The sequence below is a fragment of the Quercus lobata genome, chromosome 10 (genome assembly GCF_001633185.2).
Source record: "Quercus lobata isolate SW786 chromosome 10, ValleyOak3.0 Primary Assembly, whole genome shotgun sequence".
Taxonomy (NCBI): domain Eukaryota; kingdom Viridiplantae; phylum Streptophyta; class Magnoliopsida; order Fagales; family Fagaceae; genus Quercus; species Quercus lobata.
Window position 1 is genome coordinate 15,196,901 of NC_044913.1, and position 21,749 is coordinate 15,218,649.

General features: G+C 33.0%; 1 protein-coding gene and 3 pseudogenes across 1 annotated transcript; all 4 read left to right on the forward strand.

Annotated features, from left to right (window-relative positions):
- Positions 1 to 1,873: 1,873 nt before the first annotated feature.
- LOC115964387 lies at positions 1,874 to 11,797 on the forward strand (annotated as a pseudogene).
- A 39-nt stretch (positions 11,798 to 11,836) lies between these two features.
- Positions 11,837 to 13,151, forward strand: LOC115964389 (annotated as a pseudogene).
- Positions 13,152 to 17,438: 4,287 nt separating this feature from the next.
- On the forward strand, positions 17,439 to 17,837 carry LOC115964390 (UDP-glycosyltransferase 83A1-like). The gene has a single exon (XM_031083709.1). It carries the CDS (start codon positions 17,439 to 17,441, stop codon positions 17,835 to 17,837), a length of 399 nt encoding a protein of 132 aa, XP_030939569.1.
- Positions 17,838 to 18,277: 440 nt separating this feature from the next.
- On the forward strand, positions 18,278 to 19,012 carry LOC115964391 (annotated as a pseudogene).
- The last annotated feature ends 2,737 nt before the right edge of the window (positions 19,013 to 21,749 follow it).

The window sequence follows — 21,749 nt, forward strand, 5'->3', positions numbered from 1 at the left end:
GAGGATGGAATTATAAACACTCAAGGTAATAACTAACTAGTATTCTTGACATTGACCAAATTGACTACTACCAAATTATAGAAATCAAATTAACTATGACCTCAAGATGATGTTTTCTTAGCGTCACTTAGTCATATAATTTAAAGTAATTTTTATTCTCTTTATTTAGTTTACCTATGATTCTTATTAAAGGCTCGCCTAACAGTTTTAATATGGATGAATCTTGAAAAAAATATTTTGTTATTTTGCTTGCACTGGAATTCACTGTCCCCAGCAAAACCCAAGAAATTTTGGATTCCCAAATACCCAATCACCTTCATGTCCAATTACTTTAATTTAAATAAAAAATCCAGCTCCAATTAATTTTCAGGGCCTAAATTGATGGAATAGTCAATGCACGTTAATTTAAGACTAGAGATAAAATAAATAAATAAAAGACTAGAGATCAAATTCTTAGAACCCTGCAAGGCATGCACCTTAAATTGTCACATCCAATTTCACATTTGCAAGAATGAGCTATAAAAAGCCAACTAAACCAGCTATTACTCTTCAATTTTTAGTTCCTTTGAGCTTTTCACTTTAAAGTTTTAAGGCCTTATACACACCATCACACACATAGATCATAGCTGCCTGTCTGATATTTTTTTGGATCTTCAGTTCGACTTCTTGTATGTTTTCACACCAACCCTTTCATGAACTAGAGTTACTTGTTCTGCTTTTACCTTATTCAATACATTTATTTATGAAATTTGATGGTCAAAGTTTGAATTTGATTGAGAACCTAACGTAAAGTATCTTTTTTTTTTTTTTTTGTTATTGCCAAGAGTCTTGTAATTCAACTAGTTGGTACTTCTTGGTGTTTCAAATGAAGATATCCAATATTAGAATCCTCTCTATCCCCAACTATCAAATTATCAAAAAAAAGAACAAAGTTTAGTTACAAAATTACTTGTAGCTTAAGGCTACAAAATTGGTTGTAACTTAAAATAAATATTACAACATATTTTGAAAATCTAACCGTTGAATTGTATGTTTTTTACACTCTTAATACACATGTTAAATTTTATGTCAATTCGATATTATTTACTATATGATCTATAAGCTTATATTTTGTGCATAATTTTAAAATACAAAAACTTGCAATTTAAAAAATTTATTGATGACATAGCTATTGATTTTTAATTTTCTTGAAATTTTACAAGCATGGAGGATATAAGAAGAAGATGTAATCCAATGGTAGATTTGTCAAAATTCACCTCCAATGAAAATATATTAAGTAAGTTTGTAGCTTAATACTACAACTAATTTTGTAGCCTAAGATTACAACTAATTTTGTAGCTAAACTGTGAGGGGGGATATTAATTAAGATTATTGTCTTGATTTGGTACATGTTATTACATTGATAAACTGTTCTTTCAATTCTTCCCCTAAGGTCATTCTCTTCATGTTCCTGTTTTATTATCAAAATAGAAATTTTACAGTTATCTTGTTATAACAGTAGTGTATGAATTACCAATCCCTTTCTTGGCCTTCTAGCTAAGATCAAGTTTGTGGTTTACCATTTATACTGCTTTTTGCTCATAATATCTTGTTTTATTTAATGGTTTTTAACCTTCAAACTAGCTCTTACACACATAGTTCTATGAGACCATCTTTAAGCCTATCAAATATTCAACTTCTTGTGACTTATTGTATCTCTTCTCACATTAAAAATAAATAAATAAATAAATTTGACTTATTGTTGCAGTCTTAAAGGGTGATGCTATTCTTATTCTACCTATGTGTTGGAGACTTACTAGAGAGATTGTTTATGATTTAATTGGAATATGACTTCCATATGTTATTTTACAGATTTTGGAATTTTGAATTTGTCATGGGTAGCCAACCACATGTGCTAGTCATACCATTTCCAGCATAGGGCCATGTTGCCCCACTTATGAAGTTGTCACGCTAGATTGTTCATCATGGGATCAAGGTCACATTTGTTACCACTGAGTTCATAAATGCAAGATTAACAACTACAATGCCAGCGAATAGCTCGATAAGGCTAGTTTCACTCCCGGACGGTCTAGAACCCGGGGATAATCAAATTGATACTCTTAAACTGATAAATAGTTTTCAAGAAACTAAGCCAGATCATTTCAAGGACTTGATTGAGAAAATTAACGAATCTACTGATGATCGGATCATTTGTGTCATTGCTGATGTAATAGTTGCGTGGGCATTTGATGTTGCTGAGAAGATGGGAATTCAAAGTGTTGCATTTTGGCCTGCTGGACCAGCAAACTTGGCCCTTATATTCCATATCCCAAAGCTTATTGAGGATTGAATTATAGATACTCAAGGTAATAACTTACTAGTATTCTTGACACCTCCCACTCTCTCCATTTCACTTGAAATGAAGAAAGTTCATTCACGGTTAATATTTTATTTTAAATGATGAAGAGAAAAATGAAAAAGAAGTTAAGGTTCACATGAAGGTTATTTTTAAATTAAACAATTGATACATGATATGGTACTTTGTTTGGTTTTGATAAAAATAATATGATGATGACCCTGTAGGAACTCCAATAAAAAATGACTTGATTTGGCTGTCAAAGGAAATCCCTGCATGGAAAAGCTCAGAGTTTCCATGGAGCTTCCCAGGAGAATCATGGATGCAAAACATTTTTTTTTCAATATGTTTTCAAGATGAGCCATTCTGTCAAACTATGCAAATGGCTTCTCTGCAACTCATTCTATGAACTTGACTTGTTGGCCTTAAATTTAATTCCTGGGATCATACCTATTGGTCCATTACTTTTGGGCAATCAATTGGAAAATCATATTGGAAGCTTTTGGCCGGAGGATTCAACTTGCCTAAGTTGGCTTGATAAACAACCTGTGGGTTCAGTCATTTATGCTTCCTTTGGTAGCACCTCAACCACTACAACAAAAAATGTTTATTACAACAAAAAAAATCGTTGCAATAACATCGAAGTCATTGCAATAGTTTATGCGAAATGTTGCAATAAAATTTGAGGTAATAAGTTTGTGCTACAAAAAAATTTTGTTGCAATAAATCTTAAATATTTTAATGAAAATTTTGATGTAATAATATATTTGCTATTGCAATAAACAATTTATTACTTTGAATATCTTTTAGCAATAGGCTATTATTTCATAAATTTTATTACAATAGATTGTAAAGAATTAACAAAAATAATTTGGGTTCAAATTATTGCAACGGTATATTTATTGTAATAGTTAAATTTTTCATAATTTTTCTGACAATAGATTGTAAAATAATTGGAATTAGATCATTGTAATAATATATTCATTGCAGCTTCATATTTTTCATTGCAATAAATTTTAAAATAATAGATATTTTAGTTATTGCAATGTTAAATTTGTTGCAATAAGCCATCTCTTTGAAATTTCGATATATTATAATATATCGCAAAATATATAATTGGTATCAAGTTATTACAATGGTTTCTTCAATTTAAGTTATTAAAAAAAAAAATTGATTTCTTCAATTTAAGCTATTGCAAAAAATTTTCTAAATTCAATTTAGTATTAAAACTCAATTGCAACTGAAAATTATAAATTATTACAACTAATTATTATTAATGTAATAATTTACTATTTTTAAGTTACTATTGCAATGACTTTTAATTTTTAGATGTGATATTATGTCTAATACCACTATACTAATTTTGTTGCATTAACACTTGATGTAATAGACTTATTTTGGTGTAGTGAACCTTCAACCAACAACAATTGGATGAACTTGCTCTTGGACTTGAACTCATTGGCCAACCATTTTTGTGGGTTGTTCGGTCAAATATCATCAATGAAGCACTTTCTGAATTCCTGGATGGGTTTAGAACGAGAATAGCTGATCATGGAAGGATTGTTAATTGGGACCTCAAGAGTAGGGGCTAGCTCACCCTTCTACTGCATGTTTTCTAAGCCATTGTGGATAGAATTCAACCTTGGAGGGTATAAGCAAGGGAGTCCCATTTCTATGCTAGCCTTACTTTACAAATCAATTCCAAAATAAGAGTTACATATGTGATGTTTGGAAGGTTGGTTTAGGGTTGAACCCAGATGAAAATGGGATTATCACAAGGCATGAAATCAACACAAAGATAAAAACATTGCTCTTTGATGATGGTATAAAAACAAATGCATTGAAGCTGAAGGAGATGGCTAAAAAGAGTGTTACCGAAGGTGGATCTTCTTTTAAGAATTTTGAAAGCTTTATTGAACAAATAAAGTATTAAGATGTCTTAAGAGTGTTTATGTTTTATTGTTTCTATGTCTACGGAAGTATGCAATTTCATTTAAGTTTATTGCTAAAAAATGAAGATCTGAGGTGTTTAAAGATTTGAATTGCCATAATGACTTGCAAAGTTGGCATCATGAATTGCAATTAGCCTTAATTCTGTTTAAGCTTAATTAACCTGTTTATTGAATATTTTACTTCCCCTTTTTCTGTTCTTTTTTGGTAAGCAAAAAGGCTAAGTGCTTCAAAGTGGCAATTTATCAATTATGACTAAAGTTTTAGCAAACATTACTACTTGTAAAGTACACAAGTGAAAATGCCAACTTAACCACAATTCATAAACTTTATTTAACATATTTATCTTTTTGCAAAAAAACACTTCTGAGTTAGCAACTTAGCATGCATGTTGAGCCTGAAACAATGAGTTGCAGGGATGGAAACAAGGCAAGTTTGGGACAGGGGTCTCATTTCCAACCATTTCTACTACATACGAGTCAATGGCATCTCAAAAAACACGTTTGAGTTAATTGCAATATATATATATATATATATATATATTTTTTTTATAACCTAAAAAAAAATTTAATAAATGACATGGCATTATTTTATTGAATAAATTGAACACGTGTGGTAAGCTTATATGGCACTTAATGGAAAATATGAATGGACGAGTTGCTAATGCAAATGGAATAAGAGGTAAAATCTAAATTCTAAAACTTCATAGTATAAAATCCAAACACCTCCAAATTTTAGAGGTGTTGTTTTCAATTTAGCCTTAGTTTTTTATTAAAAAAAATTAAAAGGAAAACTGATACTATCATCATTAATCAGTAGATTCTACATCATTTAATAATTGCATGGCAAGAAAATAAGGAGGATCTTCGATCCAAACCAGTTTAGATACAAATATCTAGTTTAAAAATGATGTAGCATCATTTTATTGGACAAACTAAACAAGCGTGACAAGTTTATGTGATACTTAATGGAAAATATGGACAGATGGATTGCTAATGCAAACATAATAGAACTTCAAGAGGATAAAATTCAAATTCTGAAACTTTATAGTATAAAATACAAACATCACCAAACTTTACTTGTGTAGTTTACACTTTAGTCTAGTTTTTATTCTTTTAGTCTTTAAAATCTATTTTATTGAATTTTTATTTAGTAACTATGAACTGGAAAGCATCGACATGGCCTTTTGCCTATTGTGCTTGTGCTAGACATGTATGAGACATGACTGCATATGTGTCCTAGCCCATTTTTTTTAAAAAAAGAAATTATTGGATATTAGGTTCTAAAGACTTAGGTATTTATGTATTTAGAACTCTAATATGTATCGTTGGCAAACCATGATCAAAACAATGTGTTTAGAAGTGTTTTAGTCTTGCTCAAAGTTGTGCATTTATGTAAAGTTGGAACCGAGCTAATGCAGAAAAGTTTTATGCATTTCGGCCTGGCTCGATCGATCGAAGCTCGGACAGAATTTTTTTTTCTGTAGATTTTCTAACTCAGCCCTAGTTGTTTTAAAATGTTTTAGGGTTTTCTAATTTGTCCTAAGTATAAAAGGCAAACTCTAGCCACGTTTTAGTGTTGCTCATATTGCGGTTTGTGTAAATCTCTTGTGAGATTTAGAGGAGCTTTCCTTTACACAAACTTAGGGTTTTCAAGGAGAAGATTTATTTACACCTTGATGATCAACTCGGTTGCTGCCATTGAAGCTTAAAGAAAACACAAGCAGGTGTGCTTGTATCTGGTGGTGAATCCAAGAAAGAAGGAGTCTGTGGATTCGGAGCTTGCATGTGGTCGTGTCAGTAAGTTCTACTGGTTGGTAGCAATAAGAAGTCGAGCATGGGGGCTTGTAAGTCTTATTGTATGAACTTCGATTCTTTCAAGATAGTGGATTCAAGTTTACCTTGAGGATAGCTAGGTCAAATCCTCCCCAAGTTTTTACCGGTTTGGTTTCTTGGGTGATCATATATTGTGTTATTTATCTTTCCGCTGCTTTGCATGATATGATCTTTGTTATTGTGATAACCTAAATTTGTTAAATTGAACTAAGTAACAACTTGGCTAATTACCTAGGTTAAATCAATTGTTTTTAAGGGGTCTAAAAACCATCATTGGACACATCAAGGACATGTTGGAGACACGGCCTATGTTGAAAAAAGAAAGAAAAAAAGAGATTTGTAACCTTGCATCTCCATCTTCAATCTTTCCCTCTTTCTCATGCTTCTTCAGCTTCTCTCATGTTGTGTTTCTTCATTTATAAACACACCAATTATTGTTTTCAAAACTTATCTTCATTTTTTTTTTAAAGAGTTGTGTGGCTGACTGCCCTTCTTTTTACTCTTTTTTTTTTTTTTTGAGTAAACAGTAATACTTATTAGAACACACACGAAAATAGTAATATTAGTGTTTTAAACCGGGTTTATAATACATTACATAAAGTACAACTATAAAAGGGCCTTACCTTTAAGTGGTTAGCTGTCAACCACTTTTTCTCTATCACTCACGCATTTTTTATTTTTTTTTAAATTCACATATGAGCAAGGCACTCACATAATGTGCTTTAATATGTTTGGGCACACACATTGAAATTCAAACTTCAAACCCTATAAATGGTGTTCAAAGGTCACTTTTTCAAAGAAAATGGGGGAAAAGATAAAAAAGTGAAATGATAGAAAAAATTTAGTTTTCTCACATATGTATTTAGTTGAGAGGATAGAAGAGTGGAGAGATAAAAAACTTTTGTATTTGGTTGAAGAGAAAAGTGAGAGAATAAAAAATATAACTTATATAAATTTACTTATTACATTAAATAAGAAAAATATTATTTATTATCAATTAAAATTAATAAAATTACATCTTATAAAAATTAACACATTACACATTTTATACCATTTTATATTTTTGTTATTATATATATTTTAAAACAATGCAAAAAATAAATTAAAAAAAAAAGAGCAGATTGACGCTGAACAACATGATGGGGGAAAAAAAAAGGAAAGAAAAAAAAATGGAAATAATGTTATAATTAAGGGTAAAATTGTAAATTAAATTGCTTAAGCAAAATGGCTTCTATTATACTCACTAATTTAACATGGGTTCTAATTAGCTCAATGCTATAAACTGAAATAGGGATGACAATTTTGCCCCGCCCCTCCTCGCTTCACCTCACACGGGTTTTCTCCACCCCACAAAGGTGGTGGAGCGGGAATGAGGTAAGAATTTAGCCCCGCACCATGGTGCGGGGCAGGGATGGGTTTAGACTTTTAGACCCGCCCCTCCCCGTCCTCGTCCCCGTCCCTGTCCCCGCCCCACCTCGCGTTGCTAAGAGTTATAATTGTAAAATTTTCACACCTTAAAACCCTACTATTTAAACAAACATATCAATATCAGCTTATTTTATTCTACCCAATGTGGTTCTCTACTTTTATTTTGTTATGTGTTATACTATGAGATTTTTTTGTGATTATCTTGTTAAACACTTGGATATATTATTCAATTTTTTTTTCTAAAAATTGATTTGACTTGATGGGATAAATTTAGTTGTAATTTCAAGTATATTTTTATTAATGAAATAGGGTTCATTAAAAAAAATTGTACTAGTTGTAGGGCGAATTAACAAAAAGTAGAGTTTTATGGGGTGGGGTGGGGATTCGCAGGGCCCAAAGGGGCGGGGATGAAGTTAGAAAGTTTCACCCGTCATGCGGGGCGGGCTAGGAATGGGGCAAGACAAAACCATGTGGGGCAGGGACGAAGACCCCATCCTTCGGCCCCGCCCCACCCCATTACCATCCCTAAACTAAAACTCTTATAAAAAAAAAAAATAAAAAAAAAATAATCCTCACTCTTGGCCCACTGAAAATTCTCTCCTTTACTGGACAAACCAAATCCAAAGATGATCCTCACTCCTCCACTGCTACCACCAAATTTGCCGTCGCCGCTTTTCGGCAAGTACAAGTCAAAGACAGAAGAACTACTAAGAAGAAAGATAATTCTAGTTCCAAAGTCAATTTCAACAACGCTAGGCTCCAAGACAAAAATAGGGGTAAATCTACTATTATCTGTGTAGATTTTTTATTTCCTATCACTACGAAAGGCTTGTAATTGAGATTGATTGAATTTGGTGCCTATGATGTGTTTGACGAAATTCCTTAGTAATAAAAAGGTTGTCAAAAGGAGTTTCTTTGAATATGATCACAAGCCCAACTAAATTGTAGTAAGCTTAAAGTCTATAGTGAGCCCATTTGAATTTTCTTTGATCTTCTTTTCTGTAAAATTTTTCTTATAGATCTATGTGATTGTGGAATGCTTTTTCAAAGATGCATTTGCTTCAAAGTTGGGTTTTTTTCATTTTTACAAAACTCCAACTTTTAAGTCTTATTTTCTCTCTCTCTCTTTTTTTTTTTTTGTGAAGAGAGATATAAAAGTGAAATAAATATACATATTTACACCTGTTTTTATTAAAGGTGGGTTACAGGAGACAATGTGACAATTTTTAAATCACGGGTAAGCAATGTAAATTCAGGTCAAATTACAATAGGTTTATTGTAATTACTCCATAATTAATATACGTATCTTCATGGCACCTGTGTCCTAAGTTTTCAAAACTTGTCATGTCATACCCATACATGTAATTGTGACCATGCTTCCTAGTCTATGATTCTTATTAAAGGCACGCGTAATAGTAATTTGGATGAATCTTGAAAATATATTTTGTTATTGGGCCTGCATTGGAATTTTGTGTCCCGATCACCTTCATGTTCAATTCCTTTAATTTATGGCCTGTTTGGAAGTTTAGAGAGGGAGGAGAGTAGAGGGGAGGGGAGGAGAGTATTACCTTATTTGGATTTTTTTAAATTAGTAAGGGGGAATAGAGTAATTAGCCATTTCTCTTGTTTGGATGTTTTAAAAATTAGGATGGAAATGAGAGGAAATGATTTAAATAGACAAATTTACCCCTATTTGAAAATCGACTTAGCAACATAGAGCCCATTGAGAATGCCTTGTCCATCTAATTAATAAGGCAAAATCTTTTTTTTTTTTTACTTGTTCTTTCACTGTTTGGATGCCAAGAAAAAGAAAAAAGAAAACTAACTCAAATTTCACAGAGATCAAAACGAATTCACAAAGTCAACCAATGTCAAAACCAAGTCAAAGTCAAAACAACTCCTCAAAAACTCAGAAATCCACAACACAATCAAGATCCACAAGTTCAAGTATACAGGGAGTGTCTGCTTGAATGATGCCCATGAGATTGGTGTGCCAGAGATTCCAGTAGTTCTAGCGAAGCTGCATCTTGTCCATGTACTCCTGAGAAGCCGCCATGTCTGCACGACCTCTCTCTCTCTCTGAATCTGAGCTACAAGAAACGAAGCCCTAGATCTTGACGAAGAAGAAGAAGGAAGGTTTTAACAGGAGAGATTGAAGAGAGCGTTTATTTTGGTTTGTAATTTTGTTAATTTAGAAAGGGTAAATTAGGGAATTCATTTGGTCAATAATTTATCTACTCTACTCTCCTTCCAAATCTCTCCAATTTGGGGAAATTAAAAATGAGGGGTTAGAAGTAGTTGGAACCCCTCCCCTCCTTTCTTAAAAAACTTCCAAACAAGGTAATTAAATTACTCTCCCTCCCTTTACTCTACTTCCCCTCCTTTTTTAAACATCCAAGCAGCCCATTAAGATTAGAAATTCAGCTCCAATTATTGTTCAGGGCCTAATTTGATGGAATAATCAACGAATATTAATTTAAGACTAGAGATCAAATTCTTTAAGGCCTCGTTTGGGAGGAGGGAATGGAATGAAATGAAAAGGAATGAAAAGAATAATTTTAGAATATTCTTCCCTTCCCTTGTTTAGGAGTTTTAATGGAGGGAATGGAAAGTCCATTCCCTTAATTGAGAGTTTAATAGGGAGGGTATGGAATAGGTAGAAGGGAACACTCATTCTTTTCTATTCCCTTAAAACCTCAAATTTTCATTCTCCCCGAAATTAGAAGGAATGGGAGGGAATGAAATTAGATTTAATGAAGTTTTTACTAAAACTCCCAAAATACCCCTATATATTCAACCATTTATTTTAAAATAGGGATCTAATTGTAATATTGTCATAAAATGATTCCATTCCATTTCATTCCCTCCATGTTACTCCCAAACAAGATTACTTATATTCCATTCATTTTCATTCCTTTATTTTAAAACATCCAATCAAGATTACTTAATTCCATTCCATTCTTTTCCATTCCTTTCCTTTACTTAAATACATTCCATTCCTTTCCATTCCCTTATGATCATTCCATTACATTCCATTCCCTTATGAACTCCCAAACGAAGCCTAAAACCCTGCAAGGCATGCACCTTGTCTTGTTGCATCCAATTTCACATTTGCCAAAAAGAGCTATAAAAATCCAACTAAACCTTCTATTTTTGTCCAAATTTTAGCTCCTTTGAGCTTTTGACTTTAAATTTTTAAGGCCTTAATAGTTAATTCACATTGTTTGATTCTCACACACACAGATCATAGTTGATGTCTGATATTTTGTTGGATCTTCAGTTGAATTCTTGTATGATTTCACACCAACCCTTTCATGAACTAGAGTTATTTTGTTATGCTTTTTACCCAATTCAATACATTTATTTATAAAATTAGATGGTCAAATTTTGAATTACATATATGGGTAAAACACAAGTAGTGTTATCTTTTTTAAGAAAAATTAAATTCAAAACAACCAATTGTTTGGATTTAAACCAAAAGTACTACTATATTTGAGTTTTACCCTATATTTGATTTCTTTTTCTTTTCTTTTTTTTTTCTTTTATATATATATATATATATATATATATATCCTTATTGTGTATTAAGATTATTGTCTTTTTGCCAATCGAATACCCCCTCCCCCTCCTATCAAATTATCAAAAATATATGTGGATATTAATTAAGATTATTGTCTTGATTTGCTAAATGTTATTACATTGATAAATTGTTCTTTCAATTCTTACACTTAGCTCATTCTCTTCATGTTCCTGTTTTATTATCAAATCGGAAATTTTACAGTTATCCTTTTGTAACAGTAGTGTGTGATTACCAATGCCTTTCTTGGCCTTCTAGCTAAGATCAAGTGTGTGATTTACCATTTATCATGCTTTTTGCTCATGCTATCCATATTCTAGCTATGTGTTGGAGATTTACATGGGATATTGTTCATGATTTAATTGGAATATGACTTCGATGTGTTATTTTGCAGATTTTGGAATTTTGAATTTGTGGATGTTAAAATTTTTGTGGCAATATAGAGTAGAATTTGTCATGGGCAGCCAATCAAATGTGCTAGTCGTATCATTTCCAGCACAGGGCCATGTTGCGCCACTTATGAAGTTGTCTCACCAGATTGCTGATCATGGGATCAAGGTCACATTTGTTAGCACTGAGTTCATAATTGCAAGATTAACAACTACAATGCCAATGAATAACCTGATAAGGCTAGTCTCACTCCCAGATGGTCTAGAACCTGGGGATGATTGAACTAATGCTCTTAAACTGATAAATAGTTTTCAAGAAGTTATGCCAGGTCATTTCAAGGACTTGATTGAGAAAAGTAATGAATCTTATGATGATCGGATTAGTTGTGTCATTCCTGGGATATCGGTTGTGTGGGCATTTGAAGTTGCTGAGATGATGGGAATTAAAAGTGCTGCATTTTGGTTGGCTGGACCAGCAACCTTGGCCTTTACACTCCCGATCCCAAAGCTTATTGAGGATGGAATTATAGACACTCAAGGTAATAACTAACTAGTATTCTTGACACCTCCCAGTCTTTCCATTTCACTTGAAATGAAGAAAGTTCATTTCACGGTCAAAATTTTATTTTAAATGATGAAAACAAAAAATGGAAAGAAGTTAAAGTTCCATGAAGGTTACTTTTAAATTAAAAAAATTGATACATGATATGGTACTTGTTTGGTTTTAGTAAAAATAATCTGATGACCCTGTAGGAACTCCAATAAAAAATGACTTGATTTGGCTGTCAAAGGAAATCCTTGCATGGAAAAGCTCAGAGTTTCCATGGAGCTTCCTAGGAGAATCAAGGATGCAAAACACTTTTTTTCATTATGCTTTCAGGATGAACCATTCTGTCAAACTATGCAACTGGCTTCTCTGCAACTCATTCTATGAACTAGACTCATTGGCCTTAAATTTAGTTCCTGGGATCATACCTATTGGTCCATTACTTTCAGGCAGTCAATTGGGCTGTCAAATTGGAAGCTTTTGGCCTGATGATTCAACTTTCCTAAGTTGGTTTGATAAACAACATATGGGTTCAGTCATTTATGTTTCCTTTGGCAGCACCTCAATCTTCAACCAACAACAATTTGATGAACTAGCACTTGGACTTGAACTCATAGGTCTTCCATTTTAGTGGGTTATTCAGTCTGATATCACCAATGAAGCACTCTCGGAATTCCTTGATGGGATTAGAAAGAGAATAGCTGATCATGGAAAGATTGTTGATTGGGCACCTCAAGAGGAGGTGCTAGCTCACCCTTCCACTGCATGTTTTATAAGCCATTGTGGATGGAATTCAACCTTGGAGGGTATAAGCAAGGGAGTCCCATTTCTATATTGGCCTTACTTTACAAACCAATTCCAAAATAAGAGTTACGTATGTGATGTTTGGAAGGTTGGTTTAGGGTTGAACCCGAACGAAAATAGGATTTTCACAAGGCACGAAATCAACACAAAGATAAAAGCATTGCTCTCTGATGATGTTATAAAGACAAAGGCACTAAAGTTGAAGGAAATGGCTAAAAAGAGTGTTAGTGAAGGTGGATCTTCTTTTAAGAATTTTGAAAGCTTTATTGAACAAATAAAGCATTGAGATGTTTTTAGAGTGTTTATGTTTTATTGTTTCTATGCCTATCGAAGTATGCAATTTCACTCAAGCTTATTGCTAAAAAATGAAGATGTGAGCAGGTGTTTAAAGATTTGAATTGCCATAATGGCATGCGAAGTTGGCATCATGAATAGCAACAAGCCTCTACATATTATTTATATATTTCCGGGCATCGCAATGTTCTTTAATCCAAGTTCATATATAAATATTTAGTTTTTTATAGAGACTTGATCTTTATATTAAAGGCAAAAACATTATTTTGGTCCTTATATTTTGAGTTATAGTCAATTTGATCCTTAGATTTTGGTAACCGTCAATTTAGTCTATATTATTTTTAACTTACAATCAAATTAATCTTTACCGTTAATTTATTAACAAAAAATGCCTACATAGCAAATGGTGTGCATTATTATTAAAAAAAAATGGAAGAAGGGATGAGGGATTTTATTATTAAAAAATATCAAGTTTTTCTTACACTTTCTTGTTAGCCAAACACAGAAACCCGGAAATGCAAAAGTAAAACTCAACCCAGAAAATTCATTCGCTATCTCGCAATCAAAACTTATCATTATCACCCACAAAACCTTCGAATATGAATTCAGCAGCACAAAGTAGCGTACCCCTACTATAACAAAACTAAATCGCGCAATCCCACTTGAAGAAAGTGAAAAGCAGATTCCTTCTAGTGGGAATCAGAGTTAGTAAGGAAAAGATTTCAGGTTTTGGGTTGGTGTGAGTGCCTAAGCAAATGTCTTTTATGTTGTGGGTTTAGGTACTAGTATTGATTACGAGGTATTGAATTTTCTGGGTTGAGCTTATTTTGTGTTTTCAGGTTGCTGTGTTTGGCTTACAAGAAAGTGTAGGAAAATTATGATTTAAAATGAAAAAAAAAATTAAAAGCACTCGTCCTTTTTTCTTTTTTCTTTCTGATGTTTAATTTTTTTTTTTTTCATTTTTAATATTGATGATGTGGCTTTTTTAAGAAGTGATTAAATTTTTTTCATTATTTTACCAGTCACCCGTGTGCTAACAATGCACACAATTTGCTACAAAAGCATTTACCTATGATTCTTGTTAAAGGCTCGCCTAACAGTTATAATATGGATGAATCTTGAAAAAATATTTTGTTATTTTGCTTGCACTGGAATTCACTGTCCCCAGCAAAACCCAAGAAATTTTGGATTCCTAAATACCTAATCACCTTCATGTCCAATTTCTTTAATTTAAGGATCTATTTAGATACCGCTTATTGCACAAAACTGAAAATAATATAACAAAATAATTTAAATGTGTGAATAGTGTCGTGAGACCCAGTTTTAAAGAAAAATTTACTGAAATCTGTATTTACGAGTCCCGTGAACAGTACATGGGACCCACACAAAAAAAAATAGACACACACGTCTGCTGTTTTCAGTGCAAGCCAAACAGTCACTACGTGTGAGTTTGGGAAGTGCGTTTTGCATATTTCCCAACGGGTGCTTTTTTTTAGTGGGTCCCATGCACTGTCATCGGAACCCATAAGTACTTTTTTTAGCAAAAACAACTTTAAAACTGAATCCCACAGCACTATTTACACATAAAAATTATTTTGCTATAGTGTTTTTAGTTTTCAGGAATAAGCGGTATCCAAACAGCCCCTTAGTGTGTGTTTAGATACCAATGAAAAATTAAAATTATTTTACCATTTAACTTATTTTTGTTACTATTTATGGACCCCACTGCACTTTTTAGTACAATTCATGAGCCTCATTGTACTATTTCAACTAACTTTTACCTTTATCTACAGTACTTTCAGTAATAAGTTTTCAATTTTAGCAAAATAAGCGGTATCTAAACAGACCAAATCCAGCTCCAATTATTTTTCAAGGCCTAAATTGATGGAATAGTCAATGGACATTAATTTAAGACTAGAGATTAAAAAAAAAAAAAAAAAAAACTAGAGATCAAATTCTTGAGAACTCTGCAAGGCATGCACCTTAAATTGTCACATCCAATTTCACATTTTCAAGAATGAGCTATAAAAAGTCAACTAAACCATCTATTGCTCTTCAATTTGACTCCTTGTTCGACACTGTCACAAACATAGATCATAGCTGCCGTCTGATATTTTTCTGGATCTTCAGTTTGACTTCTTGTATGTTTTCACACCAACCCTTTCATGAACTAGAGTTACTTGTTTTGCATTTACCTTATTCAATACATTTATTTATGACATTTGATGGTCAAAGTTTGAATTACATATATGGGTAAAACACAGCTAGCGTTATCTTTTATAAGAAATATTAAATTCAAAACAACCATATTTGAATTTAATTGAGAACCTAAAGTAATGTATTTATTTTTTTTTTTTTTTGTCAAGAGTCTTGTAACTCAACTAGTTGGTACTTCTTAGTGTTTCAAATGAAAATATCCAGGATTAGAATTCTCATTCCCCAATTATTGAATTATCAAAAAAATATGTACTGTGAGGGGGGATATTAATTAAGATTATTGTCTTGATTTGGTACATGTTATTACATTGATAAACTATTCTTTCAATTCTTTCCCTGAGGTCATTCTCTTCATGTTTTTGTTTTATTATCAAATCAGAAATTTTAAAGTTTTCTTGTTATACCAGTAGTGTATGAATTACCAATACCTTTCTTGGCTAAGGGAGTCAATACCGTATTGGAAGGCGTATCGGTTTATTCAAAAAAATGAAATATTTTGATACCGATTTATACCGGTATACCGTTTTGAGATTACTGCTAATACATATATACTATATATGCATTGAGTTTTTTTTTTTTTTTTTTAAAAGGGAAACGGCATTCATTCATTTATAAAAGGCAAGCATCGTGATACAATTGTTCAATGACTGGAGGAGGGGAATCCTCTATCCAATACAAATCCTCAATACTAGTTCTAGCATGTATATACTATATATGCATTGAGTTAAAAGTGTGTATATAGTTATTAAATTTATATTTGATGAAGTGCAAATCGTCAGTCTTGTAAGTTCGTCTAGATGGAGCCGTAGCTTCGTTGGCGTCACTGTGGAACTGGTAAGGTAGCTCCCTTAAGGTGGACACCGGTGTGGTGCCTGCCACAACGTCTCCGATGCCAAAGTCAGTATAAGAGAACTTTGAGGAAATAACAAAGTATTAGAATAACTAGAAATGCTTTGAGGTGTGTCTGTGTTCCTTGTGTTGGTGTTGTGAGGGCTTTATATATGCTCCCACAGCCCCTAGCTGTTGTGGTTGTTAATGTGGTTTTAATGTCTCTTTTGGTAACGTCTCATGCTTAGTAATGTGTGCCTTAATGAGGCATCCAACGGTCTGTACAACTGGTCTTGTAACCGCTCGAGACATTATTGGCTGTATTGAATGGTTTTGTTACCTTCGTCAGTGATATGGACATGTGGTTAGTTCATCTCAGAGGACAGCCTCATCAGTCTCGATGAGGTCATCCAAGAAAGGTGAGTTCGTCAGTCCCATCAGATGGTGAGTTCGTCAGTCCCATCAGTATCCATCCTATACGGTTTTTTTTTTTTTTTTTTTTTTTTTTTTTTTTTTTTAAACTATCCATCCTATATGTTTAGTTCAACATACCCAATAAAAATGGCCCAAGTCCAATATCTATCTAAGACTTAAAAAATAAAATAAATTAAATATAAGTACGGAAAAAATAAAAAGTTTTCAAAAAAAAAAAAATTTAAGGTAAAATTTCAAAATTGAAACTTTTAAGACTGATTGCCTTGGAAATAGAAGAGAGAGTTTGTGTGGATAATAACTCTACTCCTTATCCCTCAGCCACACCTTTTAACTTTCAACCATTTTTTATTTTTTATTGTTTTTTTTCTTTTTGTTGCTTTTTCTCCTTATCTCCTTCTCCACTTATTCAATTATTCTCTCTTTCTTCCATAAACCGTCCAACTAAGCTTCAGTTCCGCTCAGCCCAACTAACGCTTCAGGTCCACCACTTATACTGCTTTTTGCTCATAATATGTGATTTTATTTAATGGTTTTTTACCTTCAAACTAGCTCTTACGCACATAGTTCTATGAGACCATCTAAAGCCTGTCAAATATTCAATATCTTGTCACTTATTGTTATCTCTTCTCATAGAAAAAATAAAAAATAAAATAAATTTGACTTATTGTTGCAGTGTTAAAGGGTGATGCTATTCTTAATCTACCTATGTGTTGGAGATTTACTAGAGATATTGTTTATCATAAAATTGGAATATGACTTCCATATGTTATTTTGCAGATTTTGGAATTTTGAATTTGTCATGGGTAGCCAACCACATGTGCTAGTCATACCATTTCTAGCACAGGGCCATGTTGCCCCACTTATGAAGTTGTCACACCAGATTGTCGGTCATGGGATCAAGGTCACATTTGTTAGCTCTGAGTTCATAAATGCAAGATTAACAACTACAATGCCAATGAATAGCCCGATAAGGCTAGTTTCACTCCCGGATGGTCTAGAACCCGAGGATGATCAAACTGATGCTCTTAAACAGATAAATAGTTTTGAAGAAGTTAAGCTAGATCATTTCAAGCACTTGATTGAGAAAATTAACGAATCTGATGATGATGATCGAATCATTTGTGTCATTGTTGATGTAACAGTTGCGTGGGCATTTGATGTTGCTGAGAAGATGGGAATTCAAAGTGCTACATTTTGACCTAATGTACCAGCAACCTTGGCCCTTATACTCCTTATCCCAAAGCTTATTGAGGATGGAATTATAGATACTCAAGGTAATAACTAACCATCGTTCCTTGCACCTCCCAGTCTCTCCATTTCACTTGAAATGAAGAAAGTTCATTCACTGTTAAAATTTTATTTTAAATGACGAAAAGAAAAATGGAAAAGAAGTTAAAGTTCACATGAAGGTTATTTTTGAATTAAAAAATTGATACATGATATTGTACTTTGTTTGGTTTTGATTAAAATAATTTGATGACCCTGTAGGAACTCCAATAAAAAAAGACTTGATTTGGCTGTCAAAGGAAATCCCTGCATGGAAAAGCTCAGAGTTTCCATGGAGCTTCCTAGGAGAATCAAGGATGCAAAACATTTTTTTTTTCAATATGCTCTCAAGATGAACCATTTTGTCAAACTATGCAACTGGCTTCTTGCAACTCATTCTATGAACTTGACTTGTTGTCCTTAAATTTAATTCCTAAGATCATACCTGTTGATCCATTACTTTCGAGCAATCAATTGGAAAATCATACTGGAAGCTTTTGGCCTGTGGATTCAACTTGCCTAAGTTGGCTTGATAAATAACCTGTGGGTTCAATCATTTATGCTTCCTTTGGCAGCACCTCAACCTTCAACCAACAACAATTTGATGAACTAGCACTTGGACTTGAACTCACAGGCCTACCATTTTTGTGGGTTATTCATTCAGATATCACCAATGAAGTACTTTTTGAATTCTTGGATGGGATTAGATCGAGAATAGCTGATAATGGAAAGATTGTTGATTGGGCACCTCAAGAGCAGGTGCTAGCTCACCCTTCTATTGAACATTTTATAAGTCATTGTGGATGGAATTCAACCTTGGAGGGTATAAGCATGGGAGTCCCATTTCTATGTTGGCCTTACTTTACAGATCAATTCCAAAATAAGAGTTACATATGTGATTTTTGGAAGGTTGGTTTAGGGTTGAACCTGGATGAAAATGGGATTATCACAAGGCACGAGATCAACACAAAGATAAAAGCATTGCTCTCTAATGATGTTATAAAGACAAAGGCACTAAAGTTGAAGGACATGGCTAAAAAGAGTGTTAGTGAAGGTGGATCTTCTTTTAAGAATTTTGAAAGCTTTATTGAACAAATAAAGCATTAAGATGTTTTTAGAGTGTTTATGTATTATTGTTTCTATGTCTATCGAAGTATGCAATTTCATTCAAGCTTGCTAAAAAAATAAAGTTGCGAAAATGGAATCATTAATAGCAACTAGCCTTTGTTTTGCCAACTCATGAATCTTAATTGCATACTTGTATCATATCATATATTATATTATTATGTAATAAAAATTGTGTTTGAAGCATTAGTTATTTCTGTAATTGATGTTTATAAAAAGCCTGAGAGAACTGCATCAAAGAATTCTACAGGAAGAAGTCCAATGAAATATAAATAGTGTTATTTTTTTCAATGATGATTGTAAGAGTCATATTTTTATGTATTGGCATATCTGAGATTAAAAAGCACTTTATATGCAATTGAGTCTTAGTTTCTAGTGTACTTAAGAATAACATATTGTTCACCAACAAGTGGTACAAGTAGTTTTATTGAAAACACAAGATTACTCAAAAAAATTACTCAAGAAAAGCTGAATTGTTGGTCTTCATACCCATCGATATATCGAGAATAAATGAATCTTAATATCTCTCGATCTATCATGCCTTACAAAAACTAAATGTTTGCTTCTAAGCATGTACATATCATAGCTCCTATTGGTGCCTCCTTTCTTAGGCAAAGAGCAGCTCAGTTAAAAGTTAGCTCAAAATGTCCTAGAGTCGAGTTTTCTACAGGTGACACATTTAGAGGTCGTTCTTCTAGTGATCCTCCAATTGAGGAGTATGTGGATCCCACTGCTGTTGTGGATCTTGAGCCATCCACATCTACCGCCATTTCTACTAGATCTATGTTGGAGACCGTACTTACAGTCCAATCCGCACATGGACAACTGCTCTTGGACTTGCTCAATAAGGTTGCTGCCTTACAAGTTGAGGTTGCTGCCACTAGTGGTGCCTCTCCACCAACTCCACCCTCGGATCAGCCATGATTGCCCTTTGGCAATACATCGCAAAAAGGGGGAGTGCATAGAGATAAGGGAAATGTGATAGATGAGATAGGGGGAGTAGTTTATGGGATAGGGGGAGTAGTTTTTTTGAAGTATTTTGAGATGTATGTTCTTTGTTCTTGTTTCACAAACTTTGATACATTGTTTATGGTTTATATATTATGATGTTTATTCATTATATGATGGTTACTCATTATAATATGTGTAGTTTATTTTAAACGCAGATCAAAAAATTCTGCAGAAATTTCAAACGCAGCCCAAGCCTATATGATGTGTAGAGTTAAGTGTTTCACTCCTAGTATAAAAGGAAAAACTCTAGCCACATTTTAGAGGTCTTTGAATAGCTTTGTGTTTTTTCTCGTGTGAGATTTGAGAGGTGTTTTCCTTAAAACACAAGGAAAGCTCTCCTAAAGTCTAGATTTGAAATCAAGTTTTGGTGGTGATTCAATTGTTGCACAAAGATCCTTCAAAGTACAATACCTTTGAGTGAAGTATTAAAGTCACAAGTAGGAGAACTTGTGTTTGGTGCAGATTCAAGGAAAGAAGTAGTCTGTGGACTCAGATCTATCACGTGGTTGTGATAGTAAGTTTTCTACTCGAGGTAGCATTAGGATGTTAGTAGTCTAAGTCCTTTTGTAAAACTTCAATTCTTTCATAGTGGATCTATTTTTACCTTGAGAATAGGTAGGTCAAATCTTCCCCAGGTTTTTTACCAGTTTGGTTTTCCTGAGTCATCAGATTTTTGTGTTCATTACTTTCTACATTATATTTGTTTTGCTCATAATTGTTTAACCTAGACTTGAATAACAAACTTGTTAATCAACTTGACTTAATATTAGGTTAAACATAATGTGTTAAGGCGGCTAAAAACCTAACAATGGTGTAAAATCCAAACATTTCCAAACTTTAGGGAGTAAAATCCAAACACCCCTAAAATTTAGGGGGTAAAATCCAAATTCTAAAATGTTAGACTGTAAAATCTAAACACCCACAAACTTCAGGTAGTAAAACCCAAATTCTAAAATTTCAGGATGTAAAGTCTAAATACCCCCAAATTTTAGGAGTGTAATTTGTAATTTACCCTAATTAATTTAAAGGGTAATTGCAGTAAACCCACCTATGGTTTGGCCTAAAATTATTTTACCTACCAATGATTTGAAAAGTTTCAATTTACACACTTGAGGTAAACTTCGTTTATTTTCCATAACCAACCTTTGTTAAAAACAGGGGTAAATATGTATTTTTGCTCTCCTTTTTATGTCTCTCTCTCTCTCCCCTCCCCCCCCTCCCAAAAAAAAAAAAAAAACATAAAAACACAATAGAAATAAGATCAAAATGGAATTGGTCACTCTTTCCATTCACATAGATCTTAAACATGAAGAACATAAACCCAAAAAAATCAAATCCAAATCAAATCTCCACAATTTTATAGCTAAAGCCCACTTTCTACTAATTTTATATTTGTTGCTTGCTAACCCACTTTCCACCAATTTTATATTTGTTTCTCTTTTTTCTTACTGGGACAGTCTCTCACCTCCTTCTGTCAGACCAAAAGGTCTAAAACTCTCTTCTCTTCTCTCTCATGGAAATTTTTGTTAAGCAGGAATTTTCATTGGTTTGCTTATATGAATTTTCTTTGATCTGGTTTGTGTTTGGAACTTTGGATTGGGGTTTTGTTTGATCTAGGAGGTTCAAAATTAAGTCAGGTTTCAATAGATCAAATCAGATGCTTACCCAAACATCAAACAAAGAAAAAAAAGCAGAGAAGCAAACTTTC

Coding starts and splice junctions, on each gene's coding strand:
- LOC115964390 (XM_031083709.1), top strand. CDS start 17,439: ATGGGTAGCCAACCACATGTGCTAGTCATACCATTTCTAGCACAGGGC.